The 22692-nt window shown below is 37.7% G+C and overlaps 2 protein-coding genes across 4 annotated transcripts; both read right to left on the bottom strand.

Annotated features, from left to right (window-relative positions):
• Window positions 1–16246: 16246 nt before the first annotated feature.
• On the bottom strand, window positions 16247–18404 carry LOC107767314 (plasmodesmata-located protein 7-like). The gene is made up of 3 exons (XM_016586283.2): window positions 17640–18404; window positions 16695–16805; window positions 16247–16443 (listed from the first exon to the last, which is right to left on the bottom strand). The coding sequence occupies exons 1-3, from the start codon at window positions 18361–18363 to the stop codon at window positions 16436–16438; spliced, it is 843 nt and encodes a 280-aa protein (XP_016441769.2). The 5' UTR covers window positions 18364–18404; the 3' UTR covers window positions 16247–16435.
• Window positions 18405–19246: 842 nt separating this feature from the next.
• LOC107767315 (endo-1,4-beta-xylanase 4-like) lies at window positions 19247–22482 on the bottom strand. 3 transcript variants are annotated; one of them, XM_075225950.1, is made up of 6 exons: window positions 22402–22482; window positions 21936–22317; window positions 21495–21658; window positions 21053–21154; window positions 20172–20951; window positions 19247–19653 (listed from the first exon to the last, which is right to left on the bottom strand). In XM_075225950.1, exons 5-6 carry the CDS (start codon window positions 20757–20759, stop codon window positions 19435–19437), a joined length of 807 nt encoding a protein of 268 aa, XP_075082051.1. In that variant the 5' UTR covers window positions 20760–20951; window positions 21053–21154; window positions 21495–21658; window positions 21936–22317; window positions 22402–22482; the 3' UTR covers window positions 19247–19434. The 3 variants fall into 3 exon arrangements, with proteins under 3 accessions (XP_075082051.1, XP_075082049.1, XP_075082050.1); XM_075225948.1 differs by having other exon boundaries at window positions 21053–22317; XM_075225949.1 differs by having other exon boundaries at window positions 21053–21658; window positions 21936–22475.
• Window positions 22483–22692: the final 210 nt, after the last annotated feature.

Here is a 22692-nt window from a genome sequence, read left to right as displayed (position 1 = left end):
CGAGACTTCCATGGTGAGATGCTCACTTCCTGCTCCGTTCAGTAGCTTGATGGGGTCTTTCTTTACTTTTGATGTCTATTCTATCCCAGACAGTAGGATAGTATTATTCTTTTGAACATTCTACTAGTTGCCACTACTTGTGACACCAAGTCTTGGCACACACATTAGTAGACAGTTCTTTTGAGTTGTATAATTATTATTAAATATTGCTTATCATCACCTATTTTAATTGCAAATTAAAAAATGTTGTAACCGAATTGGGTAAGTAAAACAAGAATTTACTAATACTTCCGCGTTGACTTGCCTGACAATGGTGTTGGGCACCATCATGACCTATTATGAAAATGGGTCGTGACAACATGGTATCAGAGAACTAGGTTCACGTAGGTCTCACAAGTCATGGGCAAACCTAAAAGAGTCTTGCGGATCGGTTCGGAGACGTTTGTATTTATCTTCGAGAGGCTATAAGATGTTAGGAAAACTACTCTTTATTTATTTCCTATTGGGCAGTGGTTGTTATGCTAAATTTCCCTCTTCTATTCTCTCACAGATGGTGAAGTCACGCACGGCTGATGTTCCAGACCCGGGCGGAGCTGCTCCCCCGTAACTAGAGGTCGAGGCAGAGGCCGGGGAAGGGCACCGACCCGAGGTAGGGGACGGGGGAATCCCAGAGTTATCCCAGTAGTACCACCAGCAGATACCGCAGGAGATCCTATTATCGAGGAGCAGGGTGAGGTGCCTGCAGCTGAGCCCACCCCGGCAGACTTCATGACAGCACTGGGATTCCAGGAGGTCATGGGCCGTATATTGCGGTTCATGGATTCTATGACTCAAGCTGGTTTATTTCCAGCAGATCCAGCTACATCACAGGTAGGAGGGGGAGCACAGACCCTTACTGCTCAGGCTCCTGGTCATGCAGCTGCAATGTATCAAACTCCAGATGCACTACCCGTAGACGGGGCTCCGCCAGTTGCTGTAGTGGCACCTCAGCCCAGACCAACTACGGATGGCGATCTACAAAAGTTATTGGATAGGTGGACTAGGCTTCACCCTCCGGTCTTCGGGGGCGAGTGTCATAAGGATGCCCAGGACTTCATAGATAGGTGCAGGGACATACTGCACAATATGAGGATATTGGAGTCGTATGGAGTTGACTTCACTACTTTTTAGCTTGTGGGCAGGACCTGTAGATGGTGGCAGTCCTATGTTCTAGGTAGGCCACCAGGTTCTCCTCCCCTCACTTGGGGTCAGTTTGCATGGTTGTTCTTGGATAGGTACATTCCACCCTCTGAGAAGGAAGAGTTACGGTATCAGTTTGAGCATCCTGAGCAGGGTCAGATGTATGTGACCGATTATGAGGCGAGGTTTTCTGAGTTGTCTCGCTATGCACTCATGATACTTCCCACAAATACAGAGAGAGTGCGGAGATTTGTTGCGGGGTTGCACCCCGGTATTCGATCTGGCATGGCCCGAGAGGTGGAGATGGGTACAGAGTATCAGCTAGTGGTAGAGATTGCTCGCAGGATTAAGGGATATAGCCAGAGAGGTAGAGAGAAGATGCAGCAGGATAAGAGGGCTCGATTCTCCGGAGAGTTCAGAGGTGCCCCCGCTAGGGGTAGAGGTCAGTTTGGGAGGGGTCAGCCCAGCAGGCCCCCATATTCAGCACCACCGCCTGCACGAGGTGATCTAGTGCGTCCTTATTTCAGCGCTATGCTAGAGAGCTCGTATCGCTTGCCAGTTATTCAGGGTTCCTCCAGGGGGGTATTCAAGTCCTCAGGGCTCTTCTGATTCTTATTTCAATGCTATGCCGGAGATTTCATACCGTCCACCGGCAATTCAGGCTTCTTCTAGTAGGTCTACAGGACAGCAGGCCCCCGTACCATAGGGTTGTTTTGAGTGCGGAGATCTTGGCCATATGAGGAGGTACTACCCCAGGCTTCGAGGCAAGGCAGTACAACAGGGTCAGCAGCCTGTGATTTCAGCACCGGCTGCCCCGCCACCTAGAGGTGGAGGGCAAACTGGTAGGGATCGTCCTAGAGGTGGAGGCCAGGTAGGGAGAGGTCAGCTAGCTATTGCTTAGTCAGGTGGAGGCTAGCCAGTTGGTGCTCCATCCAGATTCTATGCCCTTCCGTCCAGGCCAGATGCATTGGCCTCAGATGCCATCATCACAGGTATTATCTCCGTCGACGGTAGAGATGCTTTAGTATTATTTGACCTATGGTCTGCTTATTCTTATGTATCATCTCTGTTTGCTCGTTTCTTGGTTATTTCTCTTGAGCCTTTGGGCACTCCTGTTTATGTGTCCACTCATGTGGGTGATTTTATTGTGGTAGATCGGATCTACCGGTCCTGTCTAGTCACATTCTGTGGTTTTGAGACTAGTGCGGATCTTCTGTTGCTTAATATGATCGACTTAGATATCATCTTGGGCATGGATTGGTTGTCCCCATATCACGACATCCTAGATTGCCATGCCAAGACTGTTTCATTAGTGATGTCAGGGTTCCTGAGGTTGGAGTGGAAGGTTCCGCAGTTGATACATCTAGTAAGGTTATTTCTTTTCTGAAGGCTCGACATATGGTCGAGAAGGGGTGTTTGGCTTATCTAGCTTATGTTCGGGACACCACTGCAGAGTCTCCGATGATTGATTCAGTTCCGGTGGTTCGAGAGTTCGTCAATGTATTTCCTTCTGATCTTCTTGGCATGCCACCAGATAGTGATATTGATTTTCGCATTGATTTGGCTCCAGGCACCCAGCCTGTATCTATCCCACCATACCGTATGGCTCCGAAGGAGTTGAAGTAGCAGCTTAAGGAGTTGTTAGCAAAGGGGTTTGTTAGACCCAGTGTATCATTGGGGTGCACCCGTGTTATTTGTGAAGAAGAAGGATGGGACTATGCGGATGTGCATTGATTACCACCAGTTGAATAAAGTCACCATCAAGAACAAGTATCTGTTTCCCCGTATCGATGATTTGTTCGATCAGTTGCAGGGTGCTAGGGTGTTCTCTAAGATTGCCTTGAGGTCGGGGTATCATTAGCTGAAGATACAGGACTCGGATGTTCCGAAGACTGCATTCCGGACTAGATATGGCCATTATGAGTTCCTGATGATGTCCTTTGGCTTGACTAATGCCCCAGCAACATTCATGGACTTGATAAACATGGTATTCAGGCATTACATTGATTCATTTGTCGTCGTCTTCATTGACGACATCTTAATATACTCTCGTAGCCTGGGGGAGCATGAGCAGCATTTGAGAGTAGCGTTTCAGACCTTGCGAGAGCAAAAAGCTATATGCTAAGTTCTCTAAGTGCGAGTTCTGGCTAGATTCAGTGGCATTCTTGGGGTATATTGTGTCAGGAGAGGGTATTAAGGTGGACCCCAAGAAGATTGAGGCAGTTCAGAGTTGGCCACGTCCTACTTCAGTGACCAAGATTAGGAGTTTCCTAGGGTTAGCAAGTTATTATAGACGATTCGTGCAGGGCTTTTCATCTATTGCATCACCTCTGACTAGATTGACCCAGAAGGGTACTCTTTTCCATTGGTCATATTGTGAGGCAAGCTTTCAGAAGCTCAAGATAGCCTTGACTACAGCACCAGTTCTTGTGTTGCCTTTCGGTTTAGGGATGTATACGGTATATTGCAATGCTTCGCGCGTTGTATTAGGATGTGTATTGATGTAGGAAGGGCGGGTAATTGCCTATGCTTCGCACCAGCTGAAGGTTCATGAGAAGAATTATCATGTAGACGACCTAGAGTTGGCCGCGATCGTTCATGCTCTTAAGATATGGAGGCATTATCTGTATGGGGTGTCATGTGAGGTTTATATGGATCATTGCAGCTTACAGCATTTGTTCAAACATAGGGATCTTAATTTGAGGTAGCGCAGGTGGCTTGAGTTACTGATGGATTATGACATCACCATTCTTTATCATCCGGGCAAGGTTAATGTGGTCGCGGATGCCTTAAGCAGGAAGGCAGAGAGTATGGGTAGCTTGGCATTCATTCCAGCGGAGGAGATGCCACTAGCTTTGGACATTCAGTCCTTGGCTAACAGACTTATGAGGTTGGACATTTCAGAGCCCAGCTGATTTCTTGCATGTGTGGTTTCTCAGTCTTCATTATTGGGGCAGATCAAGGCCCGGCAGTTCAACGATCCACATTTGGCGGTTCTTAGAGAGATGGTACTTCAGGGAGGTGCCAAGGAGGTTTCTATTGGCGAGGATGGTGTTTTGCAACTCCAGGGTCGTTTATCTGTCCTTAATGTTGATGGTCTAAGGGAGAGGATTCTAGAGAAGGCACACAGTTCGCGGTATTCCATTCACCCGGGGGCTACGAAGATGTGTCGCGACTTGAGGCAGCATTATTAGTGGCTGAGGATGAAGAAAGACATAGTAGAATAAGTGGCTAAGTGTTTTAATTATCAGCAGGTCAAGTATGAACACCAGAGGCCAGGTGGCCTACTTCAGCATATGCATATACCAGAATGGAAGTGCGAGCGCATCACTATAGATTTCATAGTTGGGTTGCCGCGAACTTTGCGGAAGTTTGATTCAGTATGGGTCATTGTTGACAGGTTGACCAAGTAGTCCCACTTTATTCTAGTGGAAACTACTTCTACAGCAGAGAGGCATGCTCAGATTTACATTCGGGAGATAGTCCGGTTACACGGTGTGCCCATTTCCATCATATCAGACAGAGGCCCTCAATTCACTTCCCATTTCTGGAGGGGTGTTTTGAGTGAGTTGGGGACCTGTATAGAGCTCACCACAGCATTCCATCCTTAGACCGACGGGTAGTCGGAGCAGACAATACAGATCTTGGAGGACATGTTCAGAGCATGTGTGATTGACTTTGGAGGGCAGTGGGATCAGTTCTTGACCTTGGCGAAGTTTGCATACAACAACAGGTATCAGACCATCATAGAGATGGCTCCATTTGAGGTGTTATATGGTCGAGAATGTCGTTCTCCTATCAGGTGGTTTGAGCCTGGTGAGGCTAATTTATACGGTACAGATTTGGTACAGGATGCCTTGGATAAGGTAAAGTTGATTCAGGAGAGGCTTTGCATAGCTCAGTCCAGACAAAAGAGTTATGCGGATCAGAAGGCGCGTGATGTATCATTCATGATTGGTGAGAAGGTTCTCTTGAAAGTCTCCCCAATGAAAGGCATTATGAGGTTCGGGAAGAAGGGCAAGCTGAGCCCAAGGTTTATTGGCCCCTTTGAGGTGTTGAGACGAGTTGCGGAGGTTGCCTATGAGCTTGTCTTACCCCCCAGCTTATCGGGAGTTCATCTGGTTTTTCATGTATCAATGCTTCGGAAGTATCATGCCGACTTGTACCATGTGTTAGACTTTAGTACTATTCAGCTGGATGAAAGTTATGTTATGAGGAGGAGCCAGTTGCCATTATAGATAGGCAGGATTGCCAGTTGAGTTCCAAGAAAATTTCTGCAGTGAGGGTCCAGTGGAGGGTCCAACCAGTTGAGGAGGCGACCTGGGAGTTCGAGGAGGACATGCGGAGCAGATATCCCCATTTATTCAGCAGCTTAGGTACTTTTCTATGTCCGTTCGAGGACGAACGTTTGTTTAAGAGGTGGAGAATGTAACAACCCGACTGGTCGTTTTGCCTTTTTGAACCCTGTTTACTTAAATAAGACCTCCCGTGCTTGCTTTAGCTAATTTACGACTTACGAGGACGGTTGGTTCGGGATTTGGAAGAGTTTGGAGTAAAATATGTCCATTTGGTTCCTTAGGATTTTCTTAAAAAGGCTAAGTTGACTTGGGTCAACATATTGAGCAAACGGACCTGGATTCATAATTTGACGGTCCCGGAAAGTCCGTAGGAAAATATTGGACCTGGGCGTATGCCGGAAATGAATTCCGAGGTCCCTAGCCCGAGTAATAAATTTTTATTAGAAATTGTTAATCTGAAGTTTTAAGGATTTAAAGAAACTAATTAATGATTGATTTCATGGTATCAGGCTCGTCTGTTGGTTCCGAAGCCCGGTACAAATCCGATATATCAATTAATACTTGCCCACAAAATTTGGTGTCAATCAGAGTAGTTTAAGGGCGTTTTGGCCCGCTGGAGGAAAATTGAGAACTTGAAGTTCATAAGTTTGATTCATTTGATTTTAGGGAGTGATTCTTAGATTTAGCATTGTTTCGGGTGTTGCAAAGGTTTGAGTAGGTCTGTTTCATGATTTCAGACTTGTCGGTATGTTCGAGCGGGGCCCCGGAGCCCCGAGCATCAACCGGACGAGGCTCGAGTGAAGTGGAAATTTTTGAGAAGTGATGAAGTTGTTGCTTCTGTCATAACCGCACCTGCGGTTAGTGGACTGCAGGTGCGAGACTGCAGATGAGGTCCATCTATCGCAGATGCGGCCCAGGGAAGGCCAGGACAAACTGCAGAATCGACCCTCGAACCGCAGAAGCGGTCCCAGCCCTTTATGCCCATTTTGCAGATGCGGTCCTTTTCTCGCAAATGCGGTCCCCTGGCCGTAGATGCGGAAATCGCGGAGGCAGTGAGTTCATTTATTACGGGTTCTAAGTCCATTTTTGCCATATTTCACTCCTCCATTGGGCCATTTTAGAGCTTTTGAGAGAAGACATTCACCTAGCATTTTGAGATAAGTGTATTCTACCTATTTCTAGTTTAATATTTATGTCTTAGGTAGATTAAACACTAGTATTAAGGTGAAATTATGGGGTTAGAGCAAAAACCTAGGATTTTAATAAAAGTTAGATTTATCCACGAAATTTGTTATGGAATAAATTAGAAATCATATATTATTGATACTTAGATTATAGAGAACAACTTCCTTTGAAATTTTTGGAATCCAGGCATGTGGGCCCGGGGTCGGATTTTAGAAAACTTGTGTTAAGGGTTGGGAAATTGCTTAAATATCTAGAATACGATCTTGTGAGTCTATATTAACTAGTTCCTACCTCATTTAACTAGTTTAGGATCGTTTGGCTCCGAATTGAGGGCTTGGACTCGTTCTTGGTATTGGGAGTGCACTTTGGAGCGAGGTGAGTCTCCTTTCTAACCTTGTAAGAGGGAATTATCCCTATAGGTATAATAATTGAGTAATTTGCTACTAAATGCGGGGGCTACGTATGCACTAGGTGACGAGAGTCTGTGCGTAGCTACTATTATGTTAATTGTTCGGGTAGTCTAGGAGCCACATCATGTTATATAGTGAATATCTCTATGTTTTTGTGCTAATGTGATCACTTAGGGTATGACTTGGAAAGGAAAAATGGTGAGCATATATACTTGTTGAACCCTTGCATGATTTTATTTTAATATAAATGCGCCTTCGTGTGTTTTCTCGATATTAATTGATATTTGTGGATCGGGCCGTCGACCTCGACATAGTGTGCGCGTGATACCTATGTGAAATCTTATCCATAACTTGACCGGCGAAATATTTGAAATGTAAATGGCAAATTGTAAAATTATTAAGAACATGACTTATTGCCTCTTGCTATAAACTGTTGATTATTTGTGACTTCCATGCTTAGTGTAACTTTACATTGTATTATTGACCTTAGTAAGTATCAAGTCGACCTCTCGTCTCTACTTCTTTGAGATTAGACGGGATACTTATGGGGTACATATTATTTATGTACTCATACTACATTTCTGTACTTAATTGTATAGGATCTGAGGCAGGCATATCTGGCTACCAGACTGGTGCGCGCCCCTGATTCATAGACCGAGACTTCCACGGTGAGCTACTCCCTTCTGCGCCGTTCAGCAGCTTGATGGGGTCTTTCTTTACTTTTGCTGTCTATTCTATCCCGGACAGTATGATAGTATTATTCTTTTGTACATTCTACTAGTTGCCCACTACTAGTGACACCAGATCTTGGCACGCACATTAGTAGACAATTCTTTTGGGTTGTATATTTATTATTAAATATTGCTTATCATCACCTGTTTTAATTGCAAATTAAGAAATGTTGTAACCGAATTGGGTAAGTAAAACAAGAATTTACTAATACTTCCGTGTTGGCTTGCCTGACAATGGTGTTGGGCGGCATCATGACCTAATATGGAAATGGGTCGTGACAATATCCTACAAGTTCAATTCATATCCTAAAAGTTTAATTCACAAGAAGTAAAACCTAAAAACTAAAAGTTCAATTCATATCCTATTAGTTTAAACATAAACTAAAAGTTCAATTTATATCTTACGAGTTTAAACATAAACTAAAAATTAAATTTATATCCTAAAAATTCAACTCATACCGTAAAAGTTCGATTCACAAGAAGAAATCCTAAACCCTAGATTCTAACTAAACTATTCAAGACAGTACAAAGTTAATAATTCAATTCTAACTAAACTTTTCAAGACAATACAAACTCAAACATTCAGTTTATACCATATGTAATCAATTCAACTAAAACAAGACCTAAACCCTATATTTTTATAAAATACAATGTTAAATAATCAGTTGAAACTAATTCATAGCTAATAAACAAAACATTAGATTTATACACAAAAGAAATAAGTTGTAATTCAAACCTAGTATTTTTAGGAGAAGGAGAGACGCGGCAGTGGCAGTGGTAGTGGCAGTGGCGGCAGTTGGGCGGTGGCGACGCGGGGTGAGGAATGGAATTTGTGTGAGGGAAATAGAGAAGGAGAGGGGAAGGTATTGAGTGGGAGTTAAGGGAATTTTGAGAAGAGAGGTATGAAAAAATAGGGACAATCCCGTATATTTTAGGTTTGTTTTCAGACTTACCGACCAAAGTTGGTCAGTACAGTAAGTGTTGATCGTTTGACCAAATACCGACCAACTTTGGTCGTTTTTTTTTTAAAAAAAAACTAAATTCTTTTTTTTTATTTCTTAAAATATTAAATTTAAAATATTTAACCGACCAACGTTGGTCGGTAATTTTAAATATAAATTCTTTAAATTTTATAAAATATTTTAAATAATAATATAATTATTAAAATTTAAAAAATTAGGTCCACATTACTGACCAAAATTGGTCGGTAATATGAAAGTTTCTTTGACTAAGCAAGTCTGACTAGCTCGGTCAACTTGTTGACCAATTTACCGACCAACTTTGGTCGGTATTTTTTTTTGAAATAAATGTAAAATATTTTTTCTAGTTTCCGTCCAAGTTGGACGGTTTTTGGTCGCTTTTTTTGACCAACTAACGTTGATCGGAAAATTTTGGTCAGTTTTTTTGCGTATTTCTAGTAGTGCCACCAACATTAGTCACCCCCTTTAAACCTTACAACATTGAAGAATGTCTCATATTTGGATATGCTTAGTCATCTTCCCAAACATAAAGAACTGCCTTAATAGCCATGATTGAAATTACAGCTAGATATCTAATCTACTGTATTAATTGCGGGGTCCAGCCCCATGTGTGAAAGTTTGAATTGATAACTGTGTCTTCTTTGAATGTAGAAATGGAAGACAAATTTTCTTGTGTTTATACTATAGTGAGGTCATTGATGACATCATGTGAGTAACTTCTCTGCTATAAATAGCATGGTTTTTTTTTCAGTTGAAGACACACCAATAAAGAGAGAAAAGAGAGTGAGCAAAATATTCCATAGACTATGAGAAAATAGTCTGTGAAGAAAAAATAGAGGGTAAGAGATATTGTAGTGAGGTGGAAAAAGCAAAAGAGTATTTTTTTCTTTTGAGAGTGTAGTGGTCTTAGGAATATTTGTACTCGTTACTACATAATGTAAAATTTTTCGCTATAGTGATATTAGTTGTTCTTCTTGGCCGTGATTTTTTCCCCTTATTCAGAAGTGTTTCCACGTAAAATCTTGATGTCATTATTGTTGCATTTTACTCTTGTTGATTTAACCATAACTTAATGGTCCACGTTTATAACTAATACCGTGAATATTATTTTTACGAGGTTTATTCCCAACAAGTGGTATCAGAGCCAAGGTTCTGTTTGAGTATGCTCTGTGGTTGCAGCACAGTCTGAACTTCCACATCAGAAAAGAATTACTTTGGTCTCATAATAAATAGTATTTGTATTTGTGATAAACGATGAAAGCCAACACTAGTAGAATGGTTAATTTGAATGGCACAAATTATGCCATCTGGAAGGGCAAAATGGAAGATTTTCTCTATGTCAAGAATTTTCATCAACCTGCCTTCACCATTATAAAGCCTAATAATAAATCAGATGAAGAGTGAAATTTGTTACATAGGCAGGTTTGCGGCTTTATTAGACAGTGGGTTGACGATAATCTTTTGAACCATATTTCTGGGGAGACACATGCTCGGACCCTATGGGAGCACCTTGAAAGTTTGTATGCTAGGAAAATTGGAAACAACAAGTTGTTTCTGATAAAGCAGTTGTTGGGTTTAAAATACCATGATGGTTACTCAATGACAGATCATCTGAATAATTTTCAGGGGATCATGAACCAGTTATCTGCTATGGGCATTAAATTTGATGAAGAAATTCAAGGTCTGTTTCTATTCGGTTCCCTACCAGATTCTTGGGAAATTCTTAGAACTTCATTATCAAATTCTGCTCTAAATGGTGTGATCTCTGTGGATCTTGCCAAGAGAATCCTTTTAAATGAAGAGATGAGAAGAAAATCTCAAGGTTCCTCCTCATCAGATGTCTTGGTGACTGACTCTAGGAGGAAAAGCAAGAATCGGGGTTCTCAAAATAGAGAACATAATAGAAGAAAATCCAGAAGCAGACTTAAAGATATTGAGTGTTAACATTGCGGGAAGAAAGGGCACACAAAGAAGTTCTGCCGAATTTTGAAAAAGGAGAATAGAGACAAGGAAAAACAGAAAGAAGATGACAATCGTGTAGACACCGTCACTACAGAAGATCTTGTTACCGTCCTTGATACGGATCTGATAAATATTGTTTGTGATGAGTCAAGCTGGGTTGTGGACAGTAGTGTCGCATCTCATGTGACATCAATGAAGGAATTTTTCTCATCTTATACTCAGGGTGACTTTGGAACTTTGAGTATGGGTAATGAGACTATATTTAGGGTGGCTGGTGTTGGAACGATTTGTTTGGAAACTAGTATTGGAACTAAACTAGTTTTAAACAATGTAAAACATGCACCTGATGTTCGTTTGCACTTGATTTCTGTTGGTGTTTTGGATGATAAGTGATATATCAGTACCAATGGTGCTGGAAAGTGGAAGCTCACTAAGGGCTCCATGATTGTGGCTTGTGGGTAAAAGCGTCGTGGTCTATACTGGACTACGGCCTCTACCTGTGTTGATATAATGAATGTCGTTGAGAGCCATAACTCTTCAACGTTATGGCATAAGAGGCTTAGCCACATTAGCGAGAAAGAACTAAATGTTCTGGCCAAGAAGAAATTGTTGTCAAATTTTGAAAGTGCAAAATTAGAAAAATGTGAGCACTGCTTGGCTGGAAAACAAAAAAGAGTTTCTTTCCAATCTCATCCTCCTTCAAGAAAGACAGAGTTGCTTGAGTTGGTGCATTCAAATTTATGTGGTCCAATGAAGACAAGGACTTTGGGTGGTGCACTTTATTTTGCTACCTTTATTGATGACTGCTCAAGGAAACTTTGGTTCTACATCTTGAAGACTAGGGTGTCTTTAAGCAGTTTTAGGCTTCAGTTAAAAGAGAAACTGGAGAGAAGCTGAAGTGTATTCGTACTGATAACGGTGGTGAATATTGTGGACCATTTGATGAATACTGCAAGCAACAGGGTATCAGATACCAGAAGACTCCTCTTGGGACTCTTCAACTTAATGGTTTAGCAGAAAGGATGAACATGACCTTGATAGAAAGAGTCAAATGTTTGCTTTCTGAAGCAAAGTTGCCGAATTCCTTTTGGGGTGAGGCTTTGTTGACCGCCGCACATGTTATTAATTTATTCCCTGCAGTTGCTTTGCAAAATGATGTTCCAAACAGAGTTTGGTATGGCAAGGATGTTTCCTATGACCACTTGAAAGTGTTTGGTTGCAAAGCTTTTGTACATGTGCCTAAAGATTAGAGGTCAAAATTAACTGCCAAGACAAAGCAGTGCATCTTCATTGGTTATGGCCTTGATGAGTTTGGTTACAGGCTATATGATCTAACTGAGAAGAAGGTCGTGAGAAGCCGTGATGTTATCTTCGTGGAGGATCAAACCATTGAAGATATTAACAAAGCGGAGAAGCTAAAATCTCCAAGTTCTGAAGTTTTAGTCAATCTTGATCAAGTTCCTCATACAAATACGAATGATGTTGGTGGGCTCAATGATGATGGTGATGCCCAAAACCATAATCCAGATCAGCATATTGATGGTGATGGTGATAACAATGCTAATGTTGATGAGGTAGATGCTCCTACTCACGAAGTTGTGGATGAGTTAGAAATTCCACTCAGGAGATCTTCTAGACCTCGTACTCCTTCCTCCCGTTATTCACCCAATGAGTATGTATTACTCACTGATGGAGGAGAACCTGAATGTTATGCAGAGGCCATAGAGGATGAGTACAAGGATCAATGGATTGAAGTCATGCAAGATGAGATGAAATCTCTGCATGAGAACCATACTTATGAGTTGGTGAAATTGCCTAAAGGCATGAGAGCTTTAAAAAAACAAGTGGATGTTCAAAGTTAAAGTTGAAGAACATAGTTTGAAGCCCAGATACAAAGCTAGATTGGTTGTCAAGGGATTTGGTCAAAGGAAAGGTATTGACTTTGACGAAATATTTTCTCCTGTCGTGAAAATGTCCTCCTTTCTGACAGTTCTTGGTTTGACTGTCAGTCTTGATTTGGAGATTGAGCAGATGGATGTGAAGACTTCTTTTCTTCATGGTGACTTAGAAGAGGATATTTATATGGAACAACCTGAGGGCTTCAAGGCAAATGGTAAGGAAGATTAAGAAGAGTCTATATGGATTGAAGCAAGCTCCCAGACAGTGGTACAAGAAGTTTGAGTTTGTTATGGGGAAGCAAGGCTACAAGAAGACTTCTTCAGATCACTGTGTGTTTGTACAAAAAATTTCTGATGATGACTTTATCATCCTCTTGCTATATGTGGATGATATGTAGATTGTGGGCAGAAATACTTTCAAGATTGACGAATTGAAGATACAGTTGAATAAGTCTTTTGAAATGAAAGACTTGGGTCATGCTAAGCAGATTTTGGGCATGAGAATTACTCGTTCGAGAAACGAAAGGAAGCTATACTTGTCACAGGGGAAGTACATAGAACGTGTACTAGAGCGCTTCAATATGAAAAGTGCTAAGTTGGTTCACACACCCCTTCCTGGTCATCTGAAGTTGAGCAAAAAGATGGGTCTTACAACAACGGAGGAAAAAGAGAGAATGACCAAAATTCCTTATTTCTCTACCGTCGGAAGTTTGATGTATGCAATGGTATGCACTCGACCAGATATTGCTCATGCAGTCGGTGTTGTTAGCAGATTTCTCGAAAATCTAGGAAAAGAGCATTGGGAAGCTGTAAAGTGGATACTCAGGTATCTAAGAAGAAGCTCACATGAGTGCTTATATTTTGGAGGATCTGATCCAATCTTGAAGGGCTATACAGATGCCGATATAATAGGTGACATTGATAACAGAAAATCCACTACTGGATATTTGTTTACTTTTTCAGGGGAGCTATATCATGGAAGTCTAAGTTGCAGAAGTGTGTTGCTCTCTCAACAACTGAAGCAGAGTACATTGCCGCTACAGAAGCTGGCAAGGAGATGGTATGGCTCAAGCGGTTTCTTCAAGAGCTGGAATTGGATCAAAAGGAGTATGTTATCTATTGTGACAGTCAAAGTGCAAGCAAGAACTCCATGTACCATGCAAGAACAAAGCATATAGATGTCAGATATCATTGGATTCGTGAGCAAGTGGAGAACCAATCACTTCAAGTTAAAAAGATTCACACGAGTGAAAATCCTGCATATATGCTAACTAAGGTAGTACCAAGAGACAAGTTCGAGCTATGCAAAGAACTTGTCAGCATGCACTCAAATTAGAATCTCCACTGTTACCTCCTTCAGGTAAATGGGACTGGAGGGGGATATTTGTGGGGTCCAGCCCCATGTGTGAAAGTTTGAATTGAGAATTGTGTCTTCTTTGAATGTAGAAATGGAAGACAAATTTTCTTGTGTTTATACTATAGTGAGGTCATTGATGACATCATGTGAGTAACTTCTCTGCTATAAATAGCACGGTTTTGTTTCATTTGAAGACACACCAACAAAGAGAGAAAAGAGAGAGAGCAAGGTATTCCATAGACTATAAGAAAATAGTATGTGAAGAAAAATAGAGTGTGAGAGATATTGTAGTGAGGTGAAAAAGGCAAAAGAGTATTTTTTTCTTTTGAGGGTGTAGTGGTCTTAGGAGTATTTGTACTCGTTACTACACAGTGTAAAATTCCACGCTATAGTGATATCAGTTGCTATTCTTGGCCGTGGTTTTTTTCTCTTATTCAGAAGGGTTTCCACGTAAAATCTTGGTGTCATTATTGCTGCATTTTTACAACCATAACTTAGTGGTCCACGTTTATCACTAATACCGTGAATATTATTTTTACGGGGTTTATTCCCAACATTAATTGCTCCTCCAAAATGTTTCTTTAATTTGTCTATAAAGTATATATACGCTAAAGCTCATGCATGGACATGAATATACAGAATAATTCTTGCTTCGCCTTTATGTAAACTAATTGGGAAATGAATCACTTTATTTATTTAATAAAAAGCTAACATGTACTCCACTTATATTGTCCATTCCCTTGTGTTAAAGCCACCGACCTTCCTCTCTTGATTTGTCGTATTGGTAAAACATAAAAAGGCAATATGACACTCCAATGATGTACTCCTAATTTTCTTTTGGAGTGTACTGTTTTGTTATGAAGAAAAAGTATGGTAAAAAGCACTTTATTTTGTAATAAATAAAATTGTGATATCGTGGATTGAACATAACTCTACCAGAATGTTAATAAATTTGAGTAATATAAACTTACAGTGTAATTTATTTTTTTTCCAGCAATTTTAAGTATTTTTAACCTGCGATAACATGTTAATATTTTTACGGGACTACCAATTATATTTACCTCCTCCATTTTTAGATGTTAACGTATTGGAATTCAAGCCTTTTGAATATAGTACGATACATGTTATGCAAATTTGATTAACTCATTGCTAAAATGTAAAGAACCAGCTTGCTGAATCAATAGGATAAAAGGGGGACTTAAAGTCTTAAACGTACAGTGTAACAAAAGGGAAAAAAGATAACCCTTGTGTCCATTATTATTTTAATTTTGAGAGTAAAATGTAGGGTGGTGCATATTTTGGTAAATATCGAGTTATCATACCTAAATCAAAAAATTTGGTATTTGGTATTCAATATATTGATATTTGATTTAAATTTTTTGAAATATTGGTATATGGTACAGTATTTGATATTTAAAAATAAAAATACCGAAATACTGATACCGTAACGAAATATATACTAAATTATGTAATACACATATTATTGATTATAACATAAATATTAATGTTCTAAACTTTGCTTTTCGTTATTTTTATAGTTTTCTTTAAATTTACCACATTTTTTCTTACTATACTTGCCTTTTCCCTTCTTCTTTTTTGTTGCCTACTTACATTTCAACCTTTCTCCCGTTTAGGGTTGGCATTTTTTTAGTTCATCTTTATTTTCATTATATAATTATAATATTTTTATTTTCGTATTTGTGAGTACCTTACTTAAGAATGTTATAATCTATGGCTTTATGCAGTACTAGTTAATATTCGAGCTGAATAAACTAAAGTTACCAGACCAAATAATTTAAAACTAGACGGAAAAAAGGCAAACCATATCAAATTTAATTAGATATGATATTGGTATAGTATTTTAAGAAACCGAATACCGAACCGAAATATCTAAATATCGTACCATACCGATCGACGAACACCCCTAGTAAAATGTACTTGATTTCTTTAGCTCTAATTATGTTTTTTAATGATCCTTCACCTTTAGGTCTAATTGGATTTTATTTTTGTTTGTTAATTGTTATTATTGGCCTTTTTCTATGGATATATTGATGATTAGTGTAATTACTTTTGAGGAACTCATCGGAACGGACACAATCGTGAATCAAAATAATGAAAAAACTAGTTCGTTCATGTTATTGCTGAAATAATAAAACAAAAGAATTTCATTATAATAAAAGTGCATAACATGAAAACATATCAAAATACAAGTTCACAAAAGCATATGCAATTTCTTTGCGAGGCAATTAAGTTAAGAGCGGAATCTTAGCCTTTTTCTCTTTTCACTTTTATGGTACACTTCCCTTCACTTCCTCTTTACTTCATAATCTCCATTTCAGTTAAGCCTATGCATTAATCCTCTTTTTTAAAAAAGACAACATAAAAATAAAGAAAACAAAAAGAATGCAATTTGACGTTGATCATGTACGTATTCTTTATTTACCTGCAAAAAGTTAAAAACAGAAAAAGGAATCAGTTAAAGTCAATACGTAAATGACAGTAAAAACACTTGTATATGAATTTAAAAAGGATCTAAAAGAAGAAGAAGAAAAAAAAAGGAAAAATGGCAAAAGGTGAAAGGTAAAAACTGAAAAGTTGTTACCATCTCTTTTAGAAATTTTAAAGGGAAAATATTAAAACAATCAAAAGGGAAAATAAAAAGAAAGGAAAAAGAAAGAAAAAGTGAGTTCTTACCATTTCGTCCAAATATTCTTCTTATGAAAGTTAAGAAAAAGATGAGAAGAGCAACCCCAGCTAATAATCCAATTATAAGTGCAAATGTCTTCTCATTCTCAAAATGAGAACCTGCGATGAATAAAATGGCACAGAGATTATATAGTAGATCTACATATATTCACGTAATGGGACAATAATTTGAATCTCTGTAATTCATATCATATATATCAGCATTGTAAAACCAGAAATCCTCCCATTCTGTTCTAGTTATAACTTAGTAATTTAGACATGCGAAATCCAAAAAACAGGTTGAATAATCAATTGATATGAATCTTGCATATTGAATTATATATCGATTTCTCTTGAAAAGTTACATATATTTCATTGCTATGAAATGTATAAAAATCAACACATTGTTGTACAATGTATTTAACGTATAAAATAATTTTGCGATAAGCCCATTAATTCGCTTATTCTCTATAGGTAAAAGATTCAAATCACTCTTAAGAGTATGAATCACTCGATCCCTTAAGAGAGAACATAACATACAACACAAGTCTTAAAAAAGTATTTAACTTTTATTCACTAACAATATAAATTATTTCGACATTGTTAGATTGAAATGACTTATGAAAATAAGTAACTACCTATAATGAATCTAATTTGGTGATTCAGAAAACAAAGTAAATAATCTATTATAATAGCTATATATTAAACTTATAGTGTTAAAAGAATTATTGACAATGTATATAGGTCATAGATTCTGAGCTGTGGAAGCAGCTACTAATGCTTGCATTATGGTAAACTATCTACATCAATACCTCTTGAGGTGCGTCCCTCCCCCGATTCTACATGAATGCAGAATGTTTTGTCCAATCGGATTGTCTTTTTTTTTATTATACTGATAATATAAAGATTTTACAATAGGCGTGTGTAAATTAAATCTCTAGAAATTTTGCTTACCATGATTAGATTTGGCATCAAAATGAGCTCCACTAGTAGTAAACCTAGCATAACATTTCCCCAAGAACATATCCCCATACGCTGCTCCACTACACTCACTTTTCAGCCGCCCGATTGCTTCTGACAAACAATCTTGACATTGGCCATTACTCAAATCACCAACACATTGGGCCACACCATGTACATCTAATGACCCACCAACTCTATAAAGCCCACCAGCCCCATTTAAACTTGTCAAAACACGGCCCATAGAATCCTCATCAAGCCCATTATTAGACGGCCCACATTTGTTCAACACACAAGTCTTGTCCTCAACACCAAGAAATGAAGTATTATCATACTTTACAAAACACCCTTGTAATTGTAAAGCTCCACCACAGTTTTGTGAACAAAGTTTATCAACTTGGCTCACTGCTTTGGCTACACAAGTAGCACAATCTGGCATCGATAAATCGCCGCGACATTGGTATGCGCCGTATAATATGTCTTGTTTTGTTGATCCCATGATACTAAATTTGTTGTAAGATGAGTAAGTAGCTGAGTTAATAAAGGATGTGAGAAGGGAGTTGAGATTTGATTCGTAAGGTGAGTTTGGTGTGTATTTTATTTGTGAACAGCCACCGTAGACGAAAGAATCGATTGAAGAATCTGAGGAGATTACATGAAAGAAGAAAGAAAGGGAAATGGCTATGAGAGTAAGAAGAAAATGGAGTTTTTTGGCCATGTTTGAAATTGAGAATAAAGAGTGTGTGTGAGAGAGAGATGTCTTTCTGTGGTGACTGAGAGTATTTAAGCACAACTGCATGGTTGTGTTCTTGCTTCTTAAGTTTTGTTTCTAATTTCGAGTTTAAGTTATATACACTGACAGTGTAAAAAATTTTTGCATCAATAATGCAATTTAGCTGATTTTACCAAGTTATTATAATTCTATATTTTAAGGATATTAAGATCACGCTTGATATGAAAAGTTACCTATTATTATAGGTTCACTTAACCTGATAGTATAAAAGTTCTATACCATATCTATACTCAGAACATTACTCTATAGATATAATAATACCATACAAAAAGTTCAGAGGAAGGAAATGAAAATAGCACAAAGTTATATGGTAGCCAGCCCATTCCATGCCTTTTCATTTGTTACCTTTTCATCGGTTATTTAAATATTGTAAAAAAAGAGAAACTTTACTCTCTTTTTTGTAAAAGAGAGAAACTTTACTTGGTTAAGGCTTGCTTTTCGTAATCATAATACTATAATGTTTCGAGTTGAAATGGTTGTATATATTATGTATATATGCATGATTGCATGCATGTATATATGTGTAGTACCGTTATTTCTGATTCAAAGAAACAGTAATTCGTGCTGTGTATTCTTTTCTGTTTATGTAATTAATGAATATCAGATTTATACGGGAATAGTTTGTTTTCTGTGAAACTTTTGATATAAAAGAAATTATTCTTTCTTTTTAACAATCAAATTACTATTCATTTCGTCTTTCCAATGATGTCATTTAAATAAATGTGTTACCATTCTCGAAAATTTTACACAAGCGATCTGCTAAGTAACAGAAATAAAATAAATTAAGCAAAATTATGAAACAAGCCTATTTGAAAATGAAGCGAAATTTTTATTAATCAAATAGAATTAAGAGAAGGACTGATTTCCTAAGCAGATAATTTCACTAGGGTACTACTTTTCTGGCTTTTTGCTACATTAAAACTATGAGTAAAGGACTGATCTCTTGTAGTTGGATGTTTGATTATTACTTCATAATCTCCATGATATAATGAAGTCTCAAAAGTAACCATTATCATTAGTAGTCCCAATTAAGCCCTGATGACTTAATTGTCTCATAAAATTGTCCACAACATCCCCAGTTGGCAAATTCTTGAAATCATTATCAGTTAAACACATTTTATAACATCCTTGTGGTTGCCATGGTGACCAAATTATTATTCCACTTACTGCTGGATGTGCATGAAGTTCCCACATTATGTCATTCAAATACTCTGCCTGCACTCCAAAAATCCAAAAATAAATAAATAATAATAATGACAAGTTTAACTTTTATGCATGTACAGATAATGTATACATTTTATGCCATCAATTAAATTGACCTACAATACATATATGTGGTTATAGTAAGTCTGATTTGATAACTTGAAAAATAAAGGAATAATCACAAGTTAAATAACCTACCATAACAACAACGTGTTTATACTAAGTCTGATTTGATAACTTGAAAAATAAAGTAAATAGTCACAAGTTAAGTGATCTACAATAACAACTATATACGTGTCTATAGTAAGTCTGATTTGATAACTTGAAAAATAAAGTAAATAATACAGGTTAAGTGACCTACAATTACAACTACGTGTCTATGGTAAGTCTAATTTGATAATTTGAAAAATAAAGTAAGTAATCACAAGTGACCTACAATAACAACTACGTGTCTATATATATAGTAAGTTTGATTCGATAACTTGAACTATAAAATAAATCATCACAAGTTAAGTGAGGGCTAGGTTTACCTGAAGGGGTCTGCTTGAAACATCTAATTCTGTAATCCATATAGGCAAATCTGCAGTTGCAAGAATATCAAGTGCACTTCTAATATAAGGTATATTTGGAGTATCAAAATGACCTTGAAGTCCAATTCCAAGAGGTCCATTATACCCCATTGATCTAATTTCCTGAATCTTGGCTAAGTAATTTACTGGATTTGCAACCATATCATCAGGATTTTCAATAGTACCATACTCATTCAAGAACAAAATAGCATTGCTATCCATATCATGAGCCTTCTTGTAAAAATAAGCCGTGGCGTTTTCGCCTAACTGACTTTCCAAATATGAAAAATGGATGTTTTCATTGTCAACATCCCAATGCATCATTTGGCCTTGATATCTTGGCACTAACGAGTAAAATCTCCTTTCAACTGCAGCTGATAAAACGGGAGGTGACAACGTTTTCGCCCAAGATGGTAACTGATCTTTATTTTCCCAAACTATGTTGTGTCCGCGGACTAACATGCTATAATTCTTGACATATTGAAGCATGCCATCGGCCAAATGGTAGTCTACTTTGCCCTGAATTGGCTCAGTAAACCACCACTTCATTTCGTTTTCGAAAACTGTTAGCTTGAAACTGGAATTGTACCATTCTTGATAGCCTACATTGGTTAATATGTGAGGGCTTATAGCATTGCCAATTGAAAATGCAGAATTTATCTGTTTGATAGAGATTGTAGCATTTGCTAGTGGTTGGCTCCGAGAATCAACAGCCTGTAATTTCACCTTACTCTTTCTAGTCTGCATATTTCATTTCAAATCCCAATTAAAATAATTATATTTTGATAACAAGAGTTCAAAGTCTAGTGACATATATTTAGAAAAATTGTTCTTTTATTCACCTTTTAAATGTTTTGATTTTGATGGGATTTCCACTCTAACTTGGTGAATGGCCTTATGGAGATGCTATCTACCCATAATTCAACTAAACTAATTTCCTTGCTCTGAAAATAAAACCATGTATGTCAATGTCAACCAAAAAAGAAGAAGAAAGGAACAAATTATAACAAGGCAAAATAAAAGGGTAGCCTGGTGCACTAAGCCCGCTATGTGTGGGGTCTGTGGAAGGGTCGGACCACTAAGGTCTATTGTACGCAGCCTTATCCTGCATTTCTGTAAGAGGCTGTTTCCACGGCTCGAAACCATGACCTCAATGGTAAAAAACATTTAATCATTTAGTACTAAATAGAATTAACAAAGTTTTTTTTTTAGTCGTCAAAAGAACTTATATTAACAAAGTTGGAAATGTAAGGCATAAAAAATTTCAATTCCAAATAAATTAACCTCAAAATATAGCTCAGCAGGGCCAGAAAAATTTCCATTAAAACCACCCTTTAGCATAGACCAACAGCCAGATGTTGCAATATTCCAACCTGTTGGAAAATCACCATCTTGTGTTCTAATCTTTGCTACTACATCAGCATTTCCTTGGCTCACTTGTATTCATGCTATACCAAAATGACAGAGATAAAATTAATTCATCCAAACTAAACAACTCTAATTCATTTAATTGATTTAACTTAATTATACTGACAATGTAAAAATATTTTTACATTATTAGTGTAATTTAACCTGTACTTTATGCGTAGTCGGTTGTTTATTTAGTTTTATTGAACACCGAGTTAGACTTATTATAGACAAGTTATATGTTGTTGCAGGTCATACACTTTGTTTGAGAAATTTTATAATCTTATTTAAATTAATAAAGGAAATTAAAGACTGTACCTGAAATAGTGTACATTTTGTCTTTCTCAACATAAAATCTTTGAGAAAACCTATCAAATGGTTGTGTTCTATGAGAAGCAACAATGAAGACATTGCCTTCTTTTGATGTTCTTGTCTCAATTCTTGCACTTCCAAATTTTGTCCATCCATTTAATCCATTGTTGAGTTCTGGATTTATAGCAATTCCTCCACTATATTGTGGATTTAGAGGTCTTTCCAAACACTATAGAAACATGCATAGTAAGAAAAATCCATCAATTCAAAATATATTTTTTTTCGAAAAAAGAATTTTAATATACAGGGAAAGACATGTAAATATATCTTATAAATCTTGCCTTTGAAGTGAAATAGTAGTCATAGCCTATGGCATACACTTGAAATCCTGCAAAAATATTGTCATTTAAAATATAAGGAAAATATAATGTAATTTATAACTTAATGTAATTTAGGGGAAAGATAAATTAACCTGCAAAAAGGAAGTAACAAGATAAGAGTACAACGTGACACAAAAACATTATTATTTCTCTTGAATGTCTTCATAGTTGCAGTTTTCAATGTTGTGAAATCAGAAAATGAGAGACAAATTTATATGTAGCAAAATTTCCATAATTAGGTGCTTAATGAATGATTATACTTGAATTATTAAGCATTCTTGGGCAAGTTCTCTTATCATTCATACGATCATGCTATAGCTGTATTATTTATTTTTTTATTTTTTATTTTATTTTTTTTTGCAAATTTACCTGATGTACCAAGT

This window comes from Nicotiana tabacum, chromosome 11, assembly GCF_000715075.1.
Source record: "Nicotiana tabacum cultivar K326 chromosome 11, ASM71507v2, whole genome shotgun sequence".
Lineage (NCBI taxonomy): Eukaryota > Viridiplantae > Streptophyta > Magnoliopsida > Solanales > Solanaceae > Nicotiana > Nicotiana tabacum.
The sequence above is the reverse complement of the archived record's forward strand: the minus strand, read 5'-3'. Positions and strand labels throughout refer to the sequence as shown.

What these genes read in the sequence shown, in the direction of transcription:
- LOC107767314 (XM_016586283.2), bottom strand. Translation starts at nt 18,363, where the DNA reads ATGGCCAAAAAACTCCATTTTCTTCTTACTCTCATAGCCATTTCCCTT. An exon ending in TGATGCCAAATCTAATCATG is followed by an intron (nt 16,806 to 17,639) that starts GTAAGCAAAATT and finishes TATTCATCGCAG; the next exon opens with GTTCTCATTTTGAGAATGAG.
- LOC107767315 (XM_075225948.1), bottom strand. Translation starts at nt 20,759, where the DNA reads ATGAAGTGGTGGTTTACTGAGCCAATTCAGGGCAAAGTAGACTACCAT. An exon ending in TTTCAAGCAGACCCCTTCAG is followed by an intron (nt 19,654 to 20,171) that starts GTAAACCTAGCC and finishes TTTGGAGTGCAG; the next exon opens with GCAGAGTATTTGAATGACAT.